At 46.2% G+C, this 20,212-nt stretch overlaps 1 protein-coding gene across 1 annotated transcript in view; it reads left to right on the top strand.

The window, feature by feature from the left end:
• Positions 1-8,567, top strand: part of rab3ab (RAB3A, member RAS oncogene family, b) — a 28,102-nt gene extending 19,535 nt beyond the window's left edge. The window contains exon 5 of the mRNA XM_080213176.1: positions 6,357-8,567. Within this exon, the coding sequence (XP_080069302.1) occupies positions 6,357-6,547 (191 nt within the window). The 3' untranslated portion in view covers positions 6,548-8,567. The remainder of the gene's footprint in view (positions 1-6,356) is intronic.
• The last annotated feature ends 11,645 nt before the right edge of the window (positions 8,568-20,212 follow it).

Here is a 20,212-nt window from a genome sequence, read left to right as displayed (position 1 = left end):
CAACAACAACCTCTATTTATAAAGAAACCTTAAATGGCAAAATGCCCCAAAGCGCTTCATAGAAGTGATTCCCAAATAAAGAACAAAGAAAAGTACAGCACAGGAACAGGCCCTTCGGCCCTCCAAGCCTGTGCCGATCATGATGTCTGCCTAAACTAAAATCATACGCAGTTACAGAGTCCGTACCCTTCCATTCCCATCCTATTTATCTAGATGCCCCTTACATGCTGCTGTCGTACCTGTTCCCACCACCTCCCCTGGCAGCGTGTTCCAGACCTTCACCACCCTCTGTACAAAAAACTTGCCACGCGCATCTCCTCCAAACTATGTCCCAGAGTACTTGACTTTTCTAGTACTTCTCAAAAATCAAACACAAAACCACATAAGGCGTTATGACAGCTAAAAGTTTGGTCAAAGAGGTTGGTTTTAAGGAGCGTCATTAAAAAGAGAGGTTCAAAAGTTTAGGGAGAGAGCTCCAGAACTTGGGGCCATCAGGAGTGGAGCAAATTGTTGATGTTTGAGAGCCTAAGTTGGAGAAATGCAGAAACCTTGGAGGTTTGTAAAAGGTTTGTAAGGCTGGAGGAGATTACAGAGGCATGTAGAGGGTGAGATCATGGAGGGATTTGAAAATGAAGAGGACTAGAGGCATTGTGATATCTTCATTGTATAGTAATCGTGAGGTAAGAACAGGATGTGCTGGATAATCTCAGCAGGCCTGGCACAACCTGTGGAGAGAGAGAGAGACAGTTAGTGTTCCAAGTCCAACCTGAGTTCTCCAGAACTGATCGGTTCTCTCACAGGGACTCAAAACATTAACTGTGTTTCTCTCTGCACAGAGGCTGCCAGATTTGCTGAGTATTTCCAGCATTTTCTGTTCAGACTTCCAACATTCACAGGATTTTGCTTTTATTAGTAACTAGGTATTGTTCTGGGTGCCAAAACCTGTAATAATTCTTCTTCAAAAAATCCCAACATGGCACATGGTGATGCTTGAATTTAGTAAAAATCTGGAATTAAAAGTCTCTAATGATGACCATGAAACCATTGTCAGTTGTCAGAAAAACCTATTTGGTTCACCAATGTCCTTTAGGGAAGGAAATCTGCTATCCTTACTTGGCCTGGCCAAATGTGACTCCAGAGACACAACAATGTGGTTGACTTTTAAATGCCCTCTGAAATGGCTGAGAGCCACGCAGCTGTATCAAACTGCTCAGCACAGTTCAACGTCAGCATCTCCATGTCAAGGTGTACCTACACCACACGGACTGCAGCAGCTCAAGAAAGTGGCTCACTGCCATCTTCTCAATGGCAATTGGGGATGGACACTAAATGCTGGTGTAACCAGTGAAACCCAACTTCCAGGAATAAAAAAAACTAAATTGTGGTTAGTGTAGATCAGTGTGAACGTGGGCTGGCTAAATAGGATTTGGGTAATAATCGCTGGCCTGGCCTGTGACCCCCACATTCCATAAAAATGAACTTTAGTAAAATTGGGAGATGAACATTGGTGGGATGCAGAGAAACAAAAGTTTTGGAGAAGCTCAAAGTTTCCAGACAGTTAAAACACCAAAGAATTGAAGAATTTCCATTGCCTTTTGGAGGGAGGACAGAGCAGGCAAGTGTTGGGGGGGCAGCAGAGGTTCCTGCAGATTTCAGTGGACATGGAGTTTTTAAATTATGAAAACTGACAACATTTCTTCAAGTAAATTATTCCTGTGTTAAAGATTTCAAATCCCTTGGGAAAAATGTGCACCGTAAGAAGGAATTTGGGAAAAGGGAATGTTTTCAAACTCAGTCCATCTACAAATGGGATCAAGAGTGTTTTCTGAATGTGTTTCCATCAGAGAGAGTGGCAATCCTGAATGCTGCCTCTGTAACAGGATAGAATCAAAGAAACATAGAAGATAGGAGCAGGAGGAGGCCATTTGGCCCTTCGAGCCTGCTCCACCATTCATTACATTCATGGCTGATTGTCCAACTGGATAGTTTAATCCTGCTTTCTCCCCATAACATTTAATCCTGTTCGCCCCGAGTGTGATACCTAGCCACCTCTTGAATCTATTCAATGTTTTGGCATCAACTACTTCCTGTGGTAATGAATTCCACAGGCTCACCACTCTTCGAGTGAAGAAATGTCTCCTCATCTCCATCCTAAATGGTCTACCCTGAATCCTTAGACTGTGACCCCTGGTTCTGGATCCCCCACCATCGGGAACATTATTCCTGCATCTACCCTGTCTAGTCCTGTTAGAATTTTATAAGTCTCCATGAGATCCCCCGTCATTTATCTGAACTCCAGCGAAAACAATCCTAACCTAGTCAATCTCTCCTCGTACATCAGTCCTGCCATTCCCAGAATCAGCCTGGTAAACCTTCACTGCACTCCTTCAAGAGCAAGAACATAGGGTAGATTCTAGTGGGAAATTGGAGCTTTCAGGATTGAGATTAATTTAGAGTTAAAATGAGCTGACAGCGTGCAAGAACTTTGTATTCCACTAAACATAGAAGGTCGAGGGGCATTGGCAGGGTGGATGTAGAGAGGATGATCCCTCTTGCTGAAGAATCCCGAACTAGGGATCACTGTTTAAAAATAAGGGATGGAACTTTCCCAAACTTTGTCAAAGAATCAGTTTGTCAGGCTGAAAATGGGGGTATAGCTCGCCAGTTGCGTTGTGTTTTCTCTCCAGATTCTCCAGCACTCTGCGTAGAAAATCTGCTGCCATGGTTTGTGCCAGTACTTGGGTTGGTTGAGGCCTGATGGAGTGGGCAAGGCCAATTCCACAGAGATTGAGCCACATCTGCATAAAAGCCCTCACACACACACACACACACACACACACACACACACACACACACACACACACACACACACACACACACACACACACACACAGTATATATACACATGCACAAACATCAGAGCACCACCTCAGAGGCAATCCCTCCCCGCCCCATCCCCATCTTGCAGGCATGTATTTATCTCCTGCCCCTACTACACAAGCATTAGCACCATTCCTGCTCCAAATTTGTATGCTTGTACGATCTAACTGGGGTATTTAAAATAGAGTAACAGAATCCCAACAGTGCAGAAGGATGCCATTCAGCCCACTGAGCCAACACTGACAGCAATCCCACCCAAGCCCTATCCTGAAACCCCACGTATTTACCCTGCTAACCTCCCTAACACCAAAGGGATTTGATGAGATAGATGGAGCGAAACTGATGGCACAGTGGTTAGCACTGGGTTCAATTCCAATCTGTGTGGAGTCTGCACATTTTCCCTGTGTCTGCGTGGGTTTCCTCTGGGTGCTCTGGTTTCCTCCCACAGTCCAAAGATCTGCGGGTTAGGTGAATTAGCGGGTAAATACATGAGGCTTCAGGGATAAGTACTGGGTTGGAGAGTTGGTGCACATTCAATGGATCAAATGGCCTCATTCTGCTGTACAGATTTGATGATTCTGTGAAAGTATGACCTCTAGTGGGTGAGCCCAGTACCAGAAGATAGGGCAGTAAAATTCCAGGAGTTAAAATCAGAACTTTTTTTTCTACACAGATGGTAAGGGAAAACTGGAATCTAAATCTGTGGATGCAGGGAGTTCAACACTGAAGACAATAGATGTTTATAGCATTGGGGAACTGACAGAGAGCAGCGGGTTAACTGAATTAAGGAGCAGATCAAACATGAACAAACTAAATCCAAGGAGCTGAATGGCCTTCTAATGTTCTTGAGGAGAAGGCATCTGAAGGAGCTGGGTTTTACCTCAACAACTGGAGATTGTGGGCGGCACGGTAGCACAGTGGTTAGCACTGCTGCTTCACAGCTCCAGGATCCTGGGTTCGATTCCCGGCTCGGGTCACTCTCTGCGTGGAGTTTGCACATTCTCCTTGTGTCTGCGTGGGTTTCCTCCGGGTACTCCGGTTTCCTCCCAGAGTCCAAAGTTGTGTGGGTTCGGTTGATTGGCCATGCTAAGAAATTGCCCCTTAGTGTCCAGGGATGCGTAGGTTAGAGGGTGTTGGGCTAGTGGGTTTAATATGTGGGGATATGGGGGATGGGCCTGGGTGGGATTGTGTTTGGTGCAGACTTGATGGGCTGAAGGGCCTCTTTCTGCACTGTAGGATTTTATGATTAATAGGCTTCTTGAAAATCCGACCATTGCTCCGGGAATGGGAGGTGGGAAGAGTGTTATCCGAATGGCAGCTGCTGTTTATCCAGCTGTCTAATCCAATTGGGTTGCAGTTGATTGACTAAGTGTTGGTACGACATGCCCACAGAAGGTCCGGAATGTTCCGTGGACACTCATAGTCCTCCCACAGCTCACTCACGTGTACATTCTTCAAACATTAGGCTGTCTGACTGTCATAACCCGACATTCTAACTGTCAGTATCCACTGGAAGGTAAACAGCGACAAGGACACAGACTGCATCCTCCGCTCCCCAGCCTGAATCTTCTCGTCACCTCTCTCTAGAATGGGAAGGGCGTGGATTCAAGGCTCAGTCGAAAGACCAAATCTAAATTGATGCAGTATTAGGAGAGTGCTGCGCTGGCAGAGGTGCCAACATGAGGATGAGATTTTGAACCAAACATTTAACAACGTTAAAACCAGATTATCTAGTCATGGTTGATTGTGGGATCTTGCTGTGTTCCAATTGGCTGAGACCTGTCCTACATTGCAACTGTATCGTCGGTACTTAATCAACTTTAAAGCTGTTTGGGATGTTCCAAGATTATGAAAGGTGCTATATAAATGAAATTCTCATCTCTCCGTCTGAGTTTCGTCTTTGCCACTCCTCTATTCAAGAAAGGAGAGAGAGAGAGAAAGCAGTTAGCCTAACATCTGGCACAGGGAGAATGCTGGAGTCTATATTTTGATGTTCTTTTATGGGATGTGGCCATCGCTGGCCAACGTTTATTGCCCACCCCCAGCTGTCCTCGAGGAGGTGCTAGTGAGCCGTTTTCTTGAATTGCTGCAGTCGATGGGGTGTAGGTACACCCAATGTGCTATTAGGGAGGGAGTTCCAGGATTTTGATGCAGCCATAGTAGGTGATATATTTAGATGGTGATCTCCATCCAGGCTTTCTTTATCAGGCGGCCTTCTCGTGCCATCTCTGGGCATCAGGATGTTGCGCCTGGCACTGACCCCCTGCACCAGCGCAGACAGGCACTTGTCTGTGAAACTGGGGGGAGCTTAACCCACCTTGCATGACCTCCTGTCGCCTAAGCTATTGCTGGACAACAGGGAAGTTACTCGCCTTAAACCACACAGAGCCCTCAGCCCCTCCCCACAACCCCTGGGGCCTTCAAGGGGCTGTCTATTCAGGATTTAAACCCCCTGCCCCGCTCGCCAGGTCCCCATTTGACCCCATACCCTATGCGCTCCTACTCAGTGCGATCTCTGCCAGCGACGCGTTACACACAGGATGGGCCTTAATTGGCCACCCAATGTAAGATTGTGTTAACAACGCGATCTCAGGCGCTGTGGCTTTCACATCCACTTCTGTCCGTGCTGACTTTGAGATGATTAATCTCCAACCACCACAACCATCTTTGTGCCACGTCTGAGTCCAGCCAATGGAAAGTTTTCTTCCCAATTCCCACTGACTCCAGTTTTGCTCGGGTCCGCTTCAATGCAGCCTTGATGTCAGGCTATCACTCTCACCTCACCTCTGGAATTCAGCTCTTTTGATCAGGTTTGGAACAAGGCTGTAATGAGGTCAGGAGCTGAGTGACCCTGGCCGAACCCAATCTGAGCAGCAATGAGTCGGTTACTGCTGAATATTGTTAAGGTTCAGGTGGATACAGTCCTGAACAACAAGCGTCAAAGGGTATTGTGGAACAGGCAGGAAAGTGGGTGGCACAGTGGTTAGCATGGCTGCCTCACGGCTCCAGGGACCCAGATTCGATTCCCAGCTTGGGTCTCTGTCTGTGTGTAGTTTGCACATTCTCCCCATGTCTGTGTGGGTTTCCTCCGGGTGCTCCGGTTTCCTCACATACTCCAAAGATGTGCGGGTTAGGTTGATTGGTTATGCTAAATAGACCCCCAGGATGTGCAGGTTAGAGGAATTAGTGGGATAAATGTGTGGGGTTATGGGGACAGGGCCTGGGTGGGATTGTTGTTGGCGCAGGCTCAATGGGCTGAAATGGCTTCCTTCTGCACTGTAGGGATTCTAGTGTCTATGATCTGTTTCTAGAGTTGAGGCCACAAGCAGATTCTTATCAAATGATGGAGCAAGCTAGAAGGGCCAAATGGCCTGCTCTTACTCTTGTACATTTGTGTATTTCCTTCAGATCTCTTGTTCCCCTGACATTGTCCACCGAATGGAAATTACAGCTGCTTTTGGTTTTTCTGGTTGCAGGGTTTGAGTTTTTTGAAGCCAGCGCCAAGGACAACATCAATGTCAAACAAACGTTTGAGCGGCTCGTGGACATCATCTGTGAAAAGATGTCCGAGAGCTTAGACGCAGCAGACCCTGCAGTGACCGGCGCCAAGCAAGGTACACAGCTGAACGAGCAACCCACCCCTCCTCACCAGGACTGCGGCTGCTAAACACCCTCCCTGGAAGCAAGCCCCCAACACCTCCTTCCTTTTATTTTTGTCCTCCTTATCTCTTGTCTCTATCTCCACCCAGTCCTTTCCTCCTCTCTCTCTCTCCCTTTAAAACGCAAGAAAGCGCATGCAGGCACCCAAATGGACACAAACATACAGAACCCGAAGTTACCTTACAACAAAATCTCAAACCACAAGCAACGCACAGAGCAGAGTCCTGTGTGGTTGGTGCGCAGAGTTATACAAAGTTAGATAAAACTCATAGTCTGTTGTCCTGTCGCTCACTAACCCCTAATGTTGGTTATAGCAGCGGTGAATTCTGGCATCTGTGACAATCATGATTTTAATTACAAAGGGTTGGTCAGAAAGCCATCTGCTTATCTACCGCTCCCTGAGCCTTAGCTCCTTGATCGTCTACCTGAGGAGGGAGGTTAAGCATTTTGCAATGTATATTTATTTATTCTTAAGTTCTTTTTTCTCTGTGAATTATTCTCATGTGTGAAAATTAATCTTGTGCCATCTCTGATACACCCAGTTGTGGCTGCACATTTCCCTGTGTCTGAGTGTGCGTGTGTGTCTCTCTCGCACGTTCTTATGCTGTTTCTCTTTTTATATCGTCCTCTTTGTCTCTCTCTCTGTCAAATGTTTCCCCTTCCACTGAAGTGTGAGCACATGTACATACACTACACACCACAAAAGGATGAAGCCTGTTAGATCTGGTGTTTGGTGAGACGGTGGGGAAACTATGTAGTCAAAGTGATTAAGTGAATGCTCGATCATTTTTGAACTGTGACGAAGAGAATTGCCCTGACTGCCCCTTCAACTCACATCAACATTAGCCAGCCTGAAGGCAACTGGCAGTCCACTCGCACCAGCCAATGCTACACAGCAGTTCCCTTTAATCTGCATGGGCATTCCTGTACACAGCTAATAAGATCAGTAAAAAGCAAACAAAAATTGGCTTAATTTCTAGAAAAATAGAACTGAATATCAGAGTTGTTACAGTAAACTTGTAACAACCTTAGGTAAACGACACTTGGAGTACTAATCTCTCTTACAAAAAGGACCCAGAGACGCTGGTGAAGGTGCAAAAGGATTCACTTGGGGATCCAAAAACTGAGAGAGAGATTTTAATTGTCAGGAAGGGTTGAAGATGTAATCTAATGGAGGTCTTTAAAATGATGAAGGGATTTGTTAGGGTAGATGTAGAGAAAAATGTCGTCATCCAGAGAGTGATGAGAATGTGGGATTTGTCCACAGAGGGAATGGTTGGTGGAAATTGTATATTTAAGGGAAAGTGGAAGAGTCTAAAACCGAAGGATTTGATGATTGGGTAGGATAGGGAGGGGGGGAGGTGCGGGGGGAAGGTGAGAGGAGGCTCAGATAGAGGATAAGGACCAACATAGACTAGTGGGCTGAATGGCCTGTTTCTGTACTGTACATTCTATATAACTGTTCGGCACTCTCCAGGGTAGAAATCACCTCCTGAACAAACCTTCATTATTCCCACACACCTGAAGACAATCTCCGATCCTGCTGCCTTTGTGACATCTTAAAAATCCATTCCATGGATGTGACCGTGTCTACCAAGGCATGAATTCTCTGCCCATCTCCTGACTGCTGTGAATACAAACAGAGTGGCTTTCTGTACCCTGTCCAATTCATGCCAGGGTTATTTGAGAATTTGAATTCATTTTGGAAATAATCCGGAACTTAGAAACTGGGCTCAGTTTATTTCTGTAGAAATGACATGAGATTGTCATTAAGAACCCAAACAGCTTCCAGTGTTCGATCAGGGAAGGAAACTTGCTGTCCTCACCCAGCCTGGGGTGTCTCTGTGACTCCTGTCCCCACACTCAACCTAATAGCCGAGCAGCAATAGTCTCAGCAATCAAACACTGCCCCATCAGAGAGGCAACGAGAAGACCTTTCATAGAATTTTTAAAATATACATTGTGGCCATTCCCCAGAAGCTCTCCCAATAAAAAGTCTCCATAAACCTGTCCTGTCCCCATAAACTGTCCCATCCCCATAAACTGTCCCAGTAAACTGTCCCATCCCCATAAACCGTCCCCGTTAACTGTCCCATCCCCATAAACTGTCCCAGTAAACTGTCCCATCCCCATAAACCGTCCCCGTTAACTGTCCCATCCCCATAAACTGTCCCAGTAAACTGTCCCATCCCCATAAACCGTCCCCGTTAACTGTCCCATCCCCATAAACTGCTCTGCTATTTGATAAGATCATGGATGATCTGAGTGTGGCCTCAATTCTACTTTCCTGCCTTGCCCTCCCCCGCATCCCCCTCTCCATTAATCTCTGATTCTCTCATTAATCAATAATTTTTATTTAGTCATTACTAATGAACTAATGTTTATATGAATGACCATGATTACAGTTGTATTGTGGTTATACTATCGGACTAACAACCCAATCCACCCTCCCCGTCTATCAGTGTAGCTCTGCTCTGTGATACTGGCCAGTGCTGTATGGCCCTCACTCCACACTGACCCAGCTCACAGACTCAAGATCTGGTTACACTGATGATAATAGAAACTATGTTGGGTGCTATGCACATATGATACTTGCTGTGTTGTGTGCAAAGCTTTTGTTATTGAACAGCTGACTCTCGCTGGTGGCCATCTTTGATCTCTAAATCTTGAGTTCCCCACCCCCCAACTCTCTCTTTTCACATTATTCTATTTATCTCTGTTATCCAGTGGGATACTGGAGGATGTGACCCTAGTGCCCAGTCTTCATGTTCAGGGAATGAGTGCTGGGAAGATAGATACCCCAAGCAGCCTCATAGCTGGACTTACCCTCACTCTTCATCCAACTCCGCCCCCACCTCTATCTCAATCCCGTTCAGTTTATCATTTAAAAAACCCAATGGGTTCAGTCTCATTCTTTCAGGGAGAAAACCTGCTGTTCTTATCTGCTCTGTGCATATACGTGACTCCAGGCCCACCCACATCAACCTGGCTAACTCCGAACTCTTATTATAACTCTTGTTATATCAGTTCAAGAAGACGGCTCACCACCCCCTTCTCGGGGCAATTGGGGAATGGGCAATAGATGCCAGCCTTGCCAGAGAGAATGGACTTTTAAAAAATGGGGCAATAAAACTCTCATCCCCTTTATCTGGTGAAGTGAAATCAAGTCTTCACCTGCGAGGCTGAAACTCTATAAATCCGAGGCAGTGCTCCATGTTTTGTTTTATATTCTTCTCAAATTTTGACCCAGAGCCTGATTTTTATTTTTGCTGGGGGAGGGGGTATAATTGGACACAAGAGGACGTCACATAGAATGTCACATCTTGCAAATAAAAATTGAGAAGAATAAGGGAAAAAAACAGCTCTCCAGATAAGGTCTTCCTTATTGTAAATAAGTGTAAATAGCCAGAGTACCAGTCAATGTGTGCCTGTATCGTGTAGTTAACATCTTAATGTCCTCAGCACAACTTTGCACCATTTAATCAGCTTGTGACAGCTTTCTCTTTTAAAGCACTCAGTGTACCTCTGTACAATTCCTTTTCTTAAAAAAAAATCTTTATTGAAAAGCAATATAGAAGTTTTGAAATATGGGCTTTATGTGAAGTGTGCGGGTGTGTGTGTGGGTGTGCGTGTGTATGTATGTGCGTGTATGTGTGCGGGTGTGTAAAAATAAATCCCACCAAATCCCAACGTTCACTTTTTATTTCCTGCTGAATATGGATAAAATTTATGTTGTTGCTTCTGCATCTGGCACTTTCTCACCTTTAGGAGACTTCCACAGTTTTGTCTTCATTTCAAACTTTATCTTATTCACAAAAACTTTCCCAAGACCAATTCATTCTTGATGATTGTGCAAGCAAAGGGCATATGACAATCCAACCTGGTTCCTACGGCACAGCAAATGGAGGTTTGATCGCTATAGTTCAGCGTAATGGGAGCTTGGTTGCTATGGGCAGTGACATGGTTGCTTTGCACTGGGATGTGGAGAGCACCGTGAATGTTGTTTGGTCTCTGCATGTTAAAGTGTCCTTTTGCCTTCACATTTGGGCCTCTGTTCACTGCAAGGAATTGGAATAGAGATTGCTCTCTCTGATCACTCTGGGGTGGGATTTTCCCGTCTCTCCTGTCCAAAGACTGGGAATCCCTGCCCGAGGTCAAATTTTCCATCCCACCAGCAACAGTTCACACAGTGGGCAAAACCGGAGAATTTACCCCATAGAAAATGTTTGTTTACTCATGAAATTTGGCTTGGGTTTGATCAGGTATTTTAAAAGAATCTTTACTGTGTATCTAATCCCGTGTTATACCTGTCCTGGGAGTGTTTGATGGAGACAGTGTAGACGGAGTTTACTCTATATCTAGCCCCGTGCTGTACCTGACTAGGGAGTGTTTGATGAGGGCAGTGTAGTGAGAACTTTATTCTCTAACCCTGTGCTGTACCTGTCCTGGGAATGTTTGATGGGGACAGTGTAGAGGGAGCTTTACTCTGCATCAAACCTCATGCTGTGCCTATCCTGGGAGTGTTTGATGGGGACATTGTAGAGGGAGATTTACTCTGTATCTAACCCCATGATGTACTGTCTTGGGAGCGTTTGATGGGGGCAGTGTCATGAGACCTTTACACTATATCTAACTACATGTACCTGACCAAGGAGTATTTGATGGGGACAGTGTAGAGGGAGCTTTACTCTGTATCTAACCCTATGCTGTACCTATCCTGGGAGCGTTTGATGGGGGACAGTGCGGAGGGAGCTTTACTCTCTATCTAACCCCGTGCTGTACCTATCCTGGGAATGTTTGATGGGAACAGTGTAGAGGGAGCTTTACTGTGTATATAACCCATGCTGTATCTGTCCTGGGAGTGTTTGATGGGGACAGTGTAGAGGGAGCTTTACTCTGTATCTAACTCCGTACTGTACCTGTCCTGAGAGCATTTGATGGGGACAGCGTAGAGGGAGCTTTACTTTGTATCTAACGCAGTGCTGTACCTGTCCAAGGAGCGTTTGATGGGGACAGTGTAGAGGGAGCTTTACTCTGTATCTAACACAGTGCTGTACCTGTCCAAGGAGCGTTTGATGGGGACAGTGTAGAGGGAGCTTTACTCTGTATCTAACACAGTGCTGTACCTGTCCAAGGAGCGTTTGATGGGGACAGTGTAGAGGGAGCTTTACTCTGCATCAAACCCCGTGCTGTACCTATCCTGGGAGTGTTTGATGGGGACATTGTAGAGGGAGATTTACTCTGTATCTAACCCCATGATGTACTGTCTTGGGAGTGTTTGATGGGGGCAGTGTCGTGAGACCTTTACACTATATCTAACTACATGTACCTGACCAAGGAGTATTTGATGGGGACAGTGTAGAGGGAGCTTTACTCTGTATCTAACCCTATGCTGTACCTATCCTGGGAGCGTTTGATGGGGGACAGTGCGGAGGGAGCTTTATTCTCTATCTAACTCCGTGCTGTACCTATCCTGGGAATGTTTGATGGGAACAGTGTAGAGGGAGCTTTACTGTGTATATAACCCATGCTGTATCTGTCCTGGGAGTGTTTGATGGGGACAGTATAGAGGGAGCTTTACTCTGTATCTAACTCCGTGCTGTACCTGTCCTGAGAGCATTTGATGGGGACAGTGTAGAGGGAGCTTTACTTTGTATCTAACGCAGTGCTGTACCTGTCCAAGGAGCGTTTGATGGGGACAGTGTAGAGGGAGCTTTACTCTGTATCTAACACAGTGCTGTACCTGTCCAAGGAGCGTTTGATGGGGACAGTGTAGAGGGAGCTTTACTCTGTATCTAACACAGTGCTGTACCTGTCCAAGGAGCGTTTGATGGGGACAGTGTAGAGGGAGCTTTACTCTGTATCTAACACAGTGCTGTACCTGTCCAAGGAGCGTTTGATGGGGACAGTGTAGAGGGAGCTTTACTCTGTATCTAACACAGTGCTGTACCTGTCCAAGGAGCGTTTGATGGGGACAGTGTAGAGGGAGCTTTACTCTGTATCTAACACAGTGCTGTACCTGTCCAAGGAGCGTTTGATGGGGACAGTGTAGAGGGAGCTTTACTCTGTATCTAACACAGTGCTGTACCTGTCCAAGGAGCGTTTGATGGGGACAGTGTAGAGGGAGCTTTACTCTGTATCTAACACAGTGCTGTACCTGTCCAAGGAGCGTTTGATGGGGACAGTGTAGAGGGAGCTTTACTCTGTATCTAACACAGTGCTGTACCTGTCCAAGGAGCGTTTGATGGGGACAGTGTAGAGGGAGCTTCACTCTGTATCTAACACAGTGCTGTACCTGTCCAAGGAGCGTTTGATGTGGACAGTGTAGAGGGAGCTTTACTCTGTATCTAACCTCTATGCTGTCACTGACATGCACAGTCTGACCAGTTGTGTGTTTGGATCTCCATTTCCATCACTGCAATCTGGATCAGGAACCTCTGAGTTTTGCTGCGGATTCAGTGGGTCTGATCCTCATCCTTCTGTACTTCCGCCTCTCAGAATGGGATTCTAAAACCTAGCTTGGACACAAGAAAGCTTCCAGCAGTTTCTGGCGAGCTTGTTGTGGGTGCAGAGGATCAGTCACTGCTCCTATAAATTCAATTCCAGTTCATCATCAATGGAGTTGAGGCCAGTGACCCCCATTATGAGAGAGCTCAAGGAACAAGTATTTGGTGTAAGGAATAAAGTTGGAGCAGGTGGTGACAATACAGAATATTACAAAATTTCCCTTTCACAGTCAGCATCTAATCCTTCCCACATTTGGAATCTTTGCTTTATTGGGAAGTACAAGGAAGAGAAAAGATCAAATGGACAAAAGTGTCACGTTGTACACAAGATGTGGCAGTTCAGGTGCCGCTGGGAGACTGAGCTAACCCGGGTAGAGTCGCAGAGCTGCGAGGAAGGATTAATGTTCTAGAGTTTTCTTTAATTCCCTTTGGACCTGGGCCGTGGTTATCTAGAATGTTCCCTCAGTGTGTAAGGAGTGGGTAGAGTCTGTGAGAGGGGAGGGTGTACGTGTGGGAGATACAGAGCTGGATGTGCTACTGTCATTCTGCACTTTATACTCTCATGCGGAGTGGATACAATCTGTCTGGATTTCCCCAACATAAAAATCGCAAAATTAACCGTAATAATTTGATTTGATTTATTATTGTCAAATATATTAGTAAAGAGTGAAAAATATTGTTCCTTATACAGTGCTATACAGACAAAGCATACCATTCATAGAGAAGGAAAGGAGACAGTGCAGGAAGTAGTGTTACAGTCATAGCCAGGGTGAAGAGAAAGATCAACTTAATGCAAGGTAAGTCCATTCAAAAGTCAGGAGGGAAGATGCTGTCCTTGAGTCAGTCGGTACGTGACCTCAGGCTTTTCTAGCTTTTTCCCAAAGGAATAAGGTGGAAGAGAGAATGTCCGGGCTGCCTGGGGTCCTCGATTATGCTGGCTGTTTCTCCAAGGCAACGGGAAGTATAGACAGAGGGGCAGTTGCTCATTTTATGGTACATTTATGATATATTTAAACAAGAGAACAAAAGGGACAACTGAGATTGATAGATGTGTGGACGACATTTTACAATGATCCGGACAATGTGACCTTTCTAGAAGTTTGGGTGGAAAGGGCAGGGATGTTGCATTGTGGGTGCTGACAGTTTGGGCCTATCGCAGGAATTCATCCTGTCTTTCCTGGAAGTGCTCAGGATCCTTATCCTGGAAAATTCCTCCTTTCTGTTGGTCAGACCCCAAAACTCACACTGAAGGAGAAGTGTGATCAGGAAAGCGGTACAATGCAGAGCTTTGAGCCAGGTTGTCGCTGTCCCTCTCTTCCCCCTCTCAATAACTAGGCAGTTGTTTGAGTCCATTTCTCTTCTGCTTGTCTGAGCACAAAGCTGTCGGAGTCTGTAGATAACCTCCCTGCTTGTTCATGTTTTGTGCAATGTGCTAGTTCTCACAGTAGGGAATTTCTGTGGTGTTGGTTGATCGCAAAAGATTTCTTTCAACGAAACAAAACACTTCAAAAAAAAATTATATTTAAAAAGAAAAGTGTCAAAAAACTAGGCTGTGAATGAATCTCAGTTTGTGTATTAAGGAATTCTGTTGTGTAAAATATTAAAATCCACCAAAATTACCATAAACTGAAGTGTCTGTCTTGTATTCCAAAAGAATGGTGGTCATTTTTAATGTCATGTTTTTTGTCAAACTCTTTCTGTTTCGGTGGCCAATTACCAGGCACAAACTTTTGCTTTATTCTGGCTAAGAATGAAACTCGATGTCGCGATCGGACAACATTCGGAACAGCGAGATGCACGGTGTTAACACTGGGCCTGTGATAACAGGTTTTAGCAAGGGCAGAGTTTGAGGTGGGGGAGGGGGTCACAGTGCTGCCGGGTCAAGGCTACGATGAGAAAATCAGCCATGGGGCAGTACGGTAACACAGTGGTTAGCACTGCTGCTTCACAGCTCCAGGTCCTGGGTTCGATTCCTGGCTCAGGTCACTGTCTGTGTGGAGTTTGCACATTCTCCTCGTATCTGCGTGGGTTTCCTCCGAGTACTCCGGTTTCCCCCCACAGTCCAAAGATGTGCGGGTTAGGTTGATTGGCCATGCTAAAAAATTGCCCCTTAGTGTCCAGGGATGCGTAGGTTAGAGGGATTAGTGGGTAGCGCCTGGGTGGGATTGTGTTTGGTGCAGACTTGATGGGCCAAAGGGCCTCTTTCTGCATTGTAGGGTTCTATGATTTCTATGATGTGGAGCTGCCAGCGTTGGACTAGGGTAAGTATAGTAAGAAGTCTCTCAACACCAGATTAAGATCCAACAGGTTTATTGGGTAGCACTAGCTTTCGGAGTGTCACTCCTCCTTCAGTTGAGTGAGGACTTGTGTTCACAAACAGGGCATAAACAGACACAAACTCGATTTACAAGATAATGGTTGGAATGCGAGTCTTTACAGGTAATTAAGTCTTAAAGGTACAGACAATGTGAGCGGAGAGAGGGTTAAGCACAGGTTAAAGAGACGTGTATTGACTCCAGCCAGGGCGGCTGGTGAGATTTTGCAAACCCAGGCGAGTCGTGGGTGTTACAGATAATCTGACATGAACCCAAGATCCCGGTTGAAAGCTTGTGCTACCAAATAAACCTGTTGAACTTTAACCTGGTGTTGTGGGACTTCTTACTGAGAAAATCAGCCCCAGGTTTCTGATTTGATCGCAAACATAAGGGCCAGGATACACCAAAAAAACCCTAAGGGCGCACTTAGTTGAATGAATCTCCAACACTCAGGGGGATTCATAGAATTATAGAATCATAGAATCCGTACAGTACAGAAGGAGGCCTTTTGGCCCATTGAGTATATACCAACTACAATCCCACTGGCCCTATTCCCGTAACCCCTGTTAATCCCCTGACAGAAATGAGCAATTTAGCATGGCCAATCAACCTAACATGCTCACCTTTGGACTGTGGGAGGAAACCCACGCTGACACGGGGAGAACGTGCAGACTCCACACAAACAGACACCCGAGGCCGGAATTGAACACGGGTCCCTGGTGCTGTGAGGCAGCAGTGCTAACCACTGTGCCATCCCTAAAATTAATTGAATTTGAATTCCACCGTCTGCCATGCTGGGATTTGAACCTGCGTCTCCAGCCTGTGTCTCTGGATTACTAGTCCAGTGACATTACCCTTCTGCCACCATCTCCCCCATTCATGTTGGTAAGTGGGTGACAGGGCCTCATCCGTTCCTACAGGCCAGAATCGGTGTGCTGAATGGGCCACAGTGAGGAGATTGGCATCGATGCATTAGCCTCCACTTCCCCCCAACCCAATCATCATGGCAGTCTACGTCTTTCTCCAGACCGTGATCAACTTCTAGAATAAACGTCAATGATGGCAAATGTCACCGTTACCGGCCTTTATTTTTAATCCATTTACCTTTTTTAAAAATGAAATTTTCTTCCCAACACCTTCCCCCACCTCAGTTGCTGGCCAACCCCACCGACAACACCCCCACCGGACATGAGTCCCGCTAAAGGTCCCCCCCCAATTCTCCCAGCTTGCTGCAGCTTTTCGAGCAGCGCAGCGGACCTGGAGAATCTCGGCCCAGATGTTCTCCATGGGCAGGTCTGGCAGCATTGCGGGGCCTATTGAGGGAGCGATGGAACACTGGACACAGAAGCAGTGAAAACACGAGGTAAGGAATGGGGGTGAAGACTGCCCAAGGCTTCTTTAAGACCTGGAGGAACAGTCCCATCCCTCCTCCAGTCTCAAGAACACTTCAAACACAGTGTATAGATTTCTAAAACAACTGCATGGAATCGCTCATGGAATCTACTCCTACTCCTGGCAGGGAAGATATTCGTGCTCAGACCTTGAACTAAATCTTGGATCCCCACTTGTTGGTTTAAAGAAAGAAAAGCAGAAAGTGCTGGAAATACTGAGAGTGTCTGCGCAGAGAGAAACATCACATCGAGTTTGACTGCTTCACAAGATGCTCCCAGACCTGCTGAGTATTTTCAGAATTTCCTGTTATTAATTTCAGATCTCCACCATCCGCAGTTTTCTATTTTTATCTTTGCTCATTTGTCTGGCTGCTGCCAAGAGCAGTTTAACACTGGGAGTGTATCAAGAGGCAGCTGTTTTGCCCACCCTGCCCTCCCAACCCACCTCCAACCCTCATCTGGCACAGGGAACTAAAATTGAAGAGCCGCAGAGTCTAAACAGGAAAGAACAAGGACCTGGGTGAGTGACTAGACTCTTTGGAATATCACTCCACAATTAATACATTCTTAAACCTTTGTATGCAAGATGAATCACTTTCCTAATCACCCCCTACCTCTCCCATTGTGGGAGATGAGATGAGGATTGGTGGGATATATTTCTCTCTGGTTCCCCCTTCTCTCCATCTCCACAACAATGTGTTCCTGTACAATGCACAATTTACCTGAGGATCACTCTTCCCAGCTCTTTGCTGACTCTGCTGTTGGCCAGTGGAGTACATCTATAGGCTGCTACGTACCTAACTCAGGGATAGTACCACTGAAAACACAGCTCACTGGTTTAAATCTGATTCCCGTTCATAAACTGGGGGGGAGATTGATGTAAGAAATGGGGATGGGGTAGGGGAGTGGGGTCAGGAGCTGAGTATTGTTGAAGGTGAAAGGGTGTGGACGGGAGTTGGGGGTTTGGTGTAGGTGACAGATGTGAAGGCTGGGACCATGACTCCAGTAGGATGGGAATGAGGTGAGCTTGGGATGTGGGAGTGCGCACAAGCTTTCATATTCATGAGACATGGGCGTTGCTGACTGGCCAGCCTTTATTGCCCATTTCTAGTTGCCCTTGGAGGGCAGTTGAGAGTCAACCATATTGCTGTAGCTCTAAAGTCACATGTAGGCCAGACCAGGTAAGGATGACAGATTTCCTTCCCTAAAGGACATTAGTGAACCAGATGGGTTTTTCCGACAATGGTTTCATGGTCATCAGTAGATTCTTAATTCCGGATAACTGTTATAGAATTCAAGTTCCACCAGCTGCCATGGTGGGATTTGAACCCTGGTCCCCAGAGCATTAGCTAAGTTTCTGGATTAATCATCCAGCAATAATACCACTAGACCATCACCTCCCTTAAACCAGGGTTGGGTGTTGGGATGGGGATGGATTGGAATTGGAATGTGCTGGACAGGGTTGGGTGTTGGGATGGATTGGAATTGGAATGAGCTGGACAGGGTTGGGTGTTGGGATGGATTGGAATTGGAATGAGCTGGACTGGGTTGAGTGTTGGGATGGGTTGGAATTGGAATGAGCTGGACAGGGTTGAGTGTTGGGATGGATTGGAATTGGAATGAGCTGGACAGGGTTGAGTGTTGGGATGGATTGGAATTGGAATGAGCTGGACTGGGTTGAGTGTTGGGATGGATTGGAATTGGAATGAGCTGGACAGGGTTGAGTGTTGGGATGGATTGGAATTGGAATGAGCTGGACAGGGTTGAGTGTTGGGATGGATTGGAATTGGAATGAGCTGGACAGGGTTGAGTGTTGGGATGGATTGGAATTGGAATGAGCTGGACTGGGTTGAGTGTTGGGATGGATTGGAATTGGAATGAGCTGGACAGGGTTGAGTGTTGGGATGGATTGGAATTGGAATGAGCTGGACTGGGTTGGGTGTTGGGATGGATTGGAATTGGAATGAGCTGGACAGGGTTGGGTGTTGGGATGCGGATGGGTTGGAATGAGCTGGACAGGGTTGGGTGTTGGGATGCGGATGGGTTGGAATGAGCTGGACAGGGTTGGGTGTTGGGATGGGTTGGAATTGGAATGAGCTGGACAGGGTTGGGTGTTGGGATGCGGATGGGTTGGAATGAGCTGGACAGGGTTGGGTGTTGGGATGCGGATGGGTTGGAATGAGCTGGACAGGGTTGGGTGTTGGGATGGATTGGAATTGGAATGAGCTGGACAGGGTTGGGTGTTGGGATGGATTGGAATTGGAATGAGCTGGACAGGGTTGGGTGTTGGGATGGGATGGGTTGGAATGAGCTGGATGTGGGTATCAGGTGTTGGAACAGGAGCTGTCTGCTGCCCTAGTTTCTGTCTTCCGACCGAGTCACTAACGTGGAGGGACATAAGAGAAAGCAGCAAAGATATAATCCAGAGTTTGGATATTGTGTTTACACAAACACTTCCAAACAGCTGACAACACTTGGCATGTGTAAAATTAGAATCAAAGGTAACAGCAAACAGATTCTCTCCCTTTCCCCGAATAACCAGCTCACACTGAAGTGAAGGCAATGTTTATTGATGAATGGCAGACTTACGAATGGAATTGAGCAAGTTCTCCAATGGCAAAGAAGAATAAAGTTTCTTTCATAACACGATTAAATATTACAATGTCTGAATATTCAGTATTATAATGTCCAAATATTACAGGTAATTACTGTATCACCGGCGTCTTACTAAATTCAAGCGCTCTTTCCAATTATAGTTGTCAGTGCCTGTTCGGCCTTGCACAGGCTCTGAGGCCTGTTTCTGGTACATTTCTGTCTGCCTGATCCACCAATGCAACCTCCTGTTTCTATAGAACTTTTCACAAACTCAGGGTGATCCAAAAGTGCTTTCAAGCCAAGCCTTCACTTCACGAATGATAAATTCACCTCAGGAGCAACAAGTGCAAGGCCCCCGGATGTGAGGGAACGACACAGTTGCATCTAACATGTCCTGACGTGGTCGAGTACTGTGTGCTTATTGCCCAAAATTACCAAAATAAAGGTTACTAAAGGGTTGGGTCTAGATGATGGCTACAGATGTTGAGAGAGATCTGGGAGATTTAATTGGAGATGGGAGTTTTCCTATCCCACCCGCCATGGGAATCGTAGCAGGCGGAGGGATGGACCATGCAGAGGTCCATTGACCTCGGGCAGGATTTTGCGGTTTTGGGGTAAACACAGCTGGAAAATCCTGCCCCAGGAATGACTTAAACCAAATCAAAAAAATCAGCAGAAGGATACAACATCTTAAACCAGAATAATACACAACAGGTTTTGCTGTAGATTTCACACTTGTGTAGGATTTGCAATTTGTGAAGCCTGCAGTTCCTATTTCCCATGGGAGAATCTAGGCACCATTTCAGAAAAAGGGGTCTCTCATTGAAGATGGACGTGAGGAGGAATCTTTTCTTTGAGGGTCCTT

This window comes from Carcharhinus amblyrhynchos, chromosome 26, assembly GCF_965287045.1.
Source record: "Carcharhinus amblyrhynchos chromosome 26, sCarAmb.v2.hapA, whole genome shotgun sequence".
NCBI lineage: Eukaryota > Metazoa > Chordata > Chondrichthyes > Carcharhiniformes > Carcharhinidae > Carcharhinus > Carcharhinus amblyrhynchos.
The sequence above is the reverse complement of the archived record's forward strand: the minus strand, read 5'-3'. Positions and strand labels throughout refer to the sequence as shown.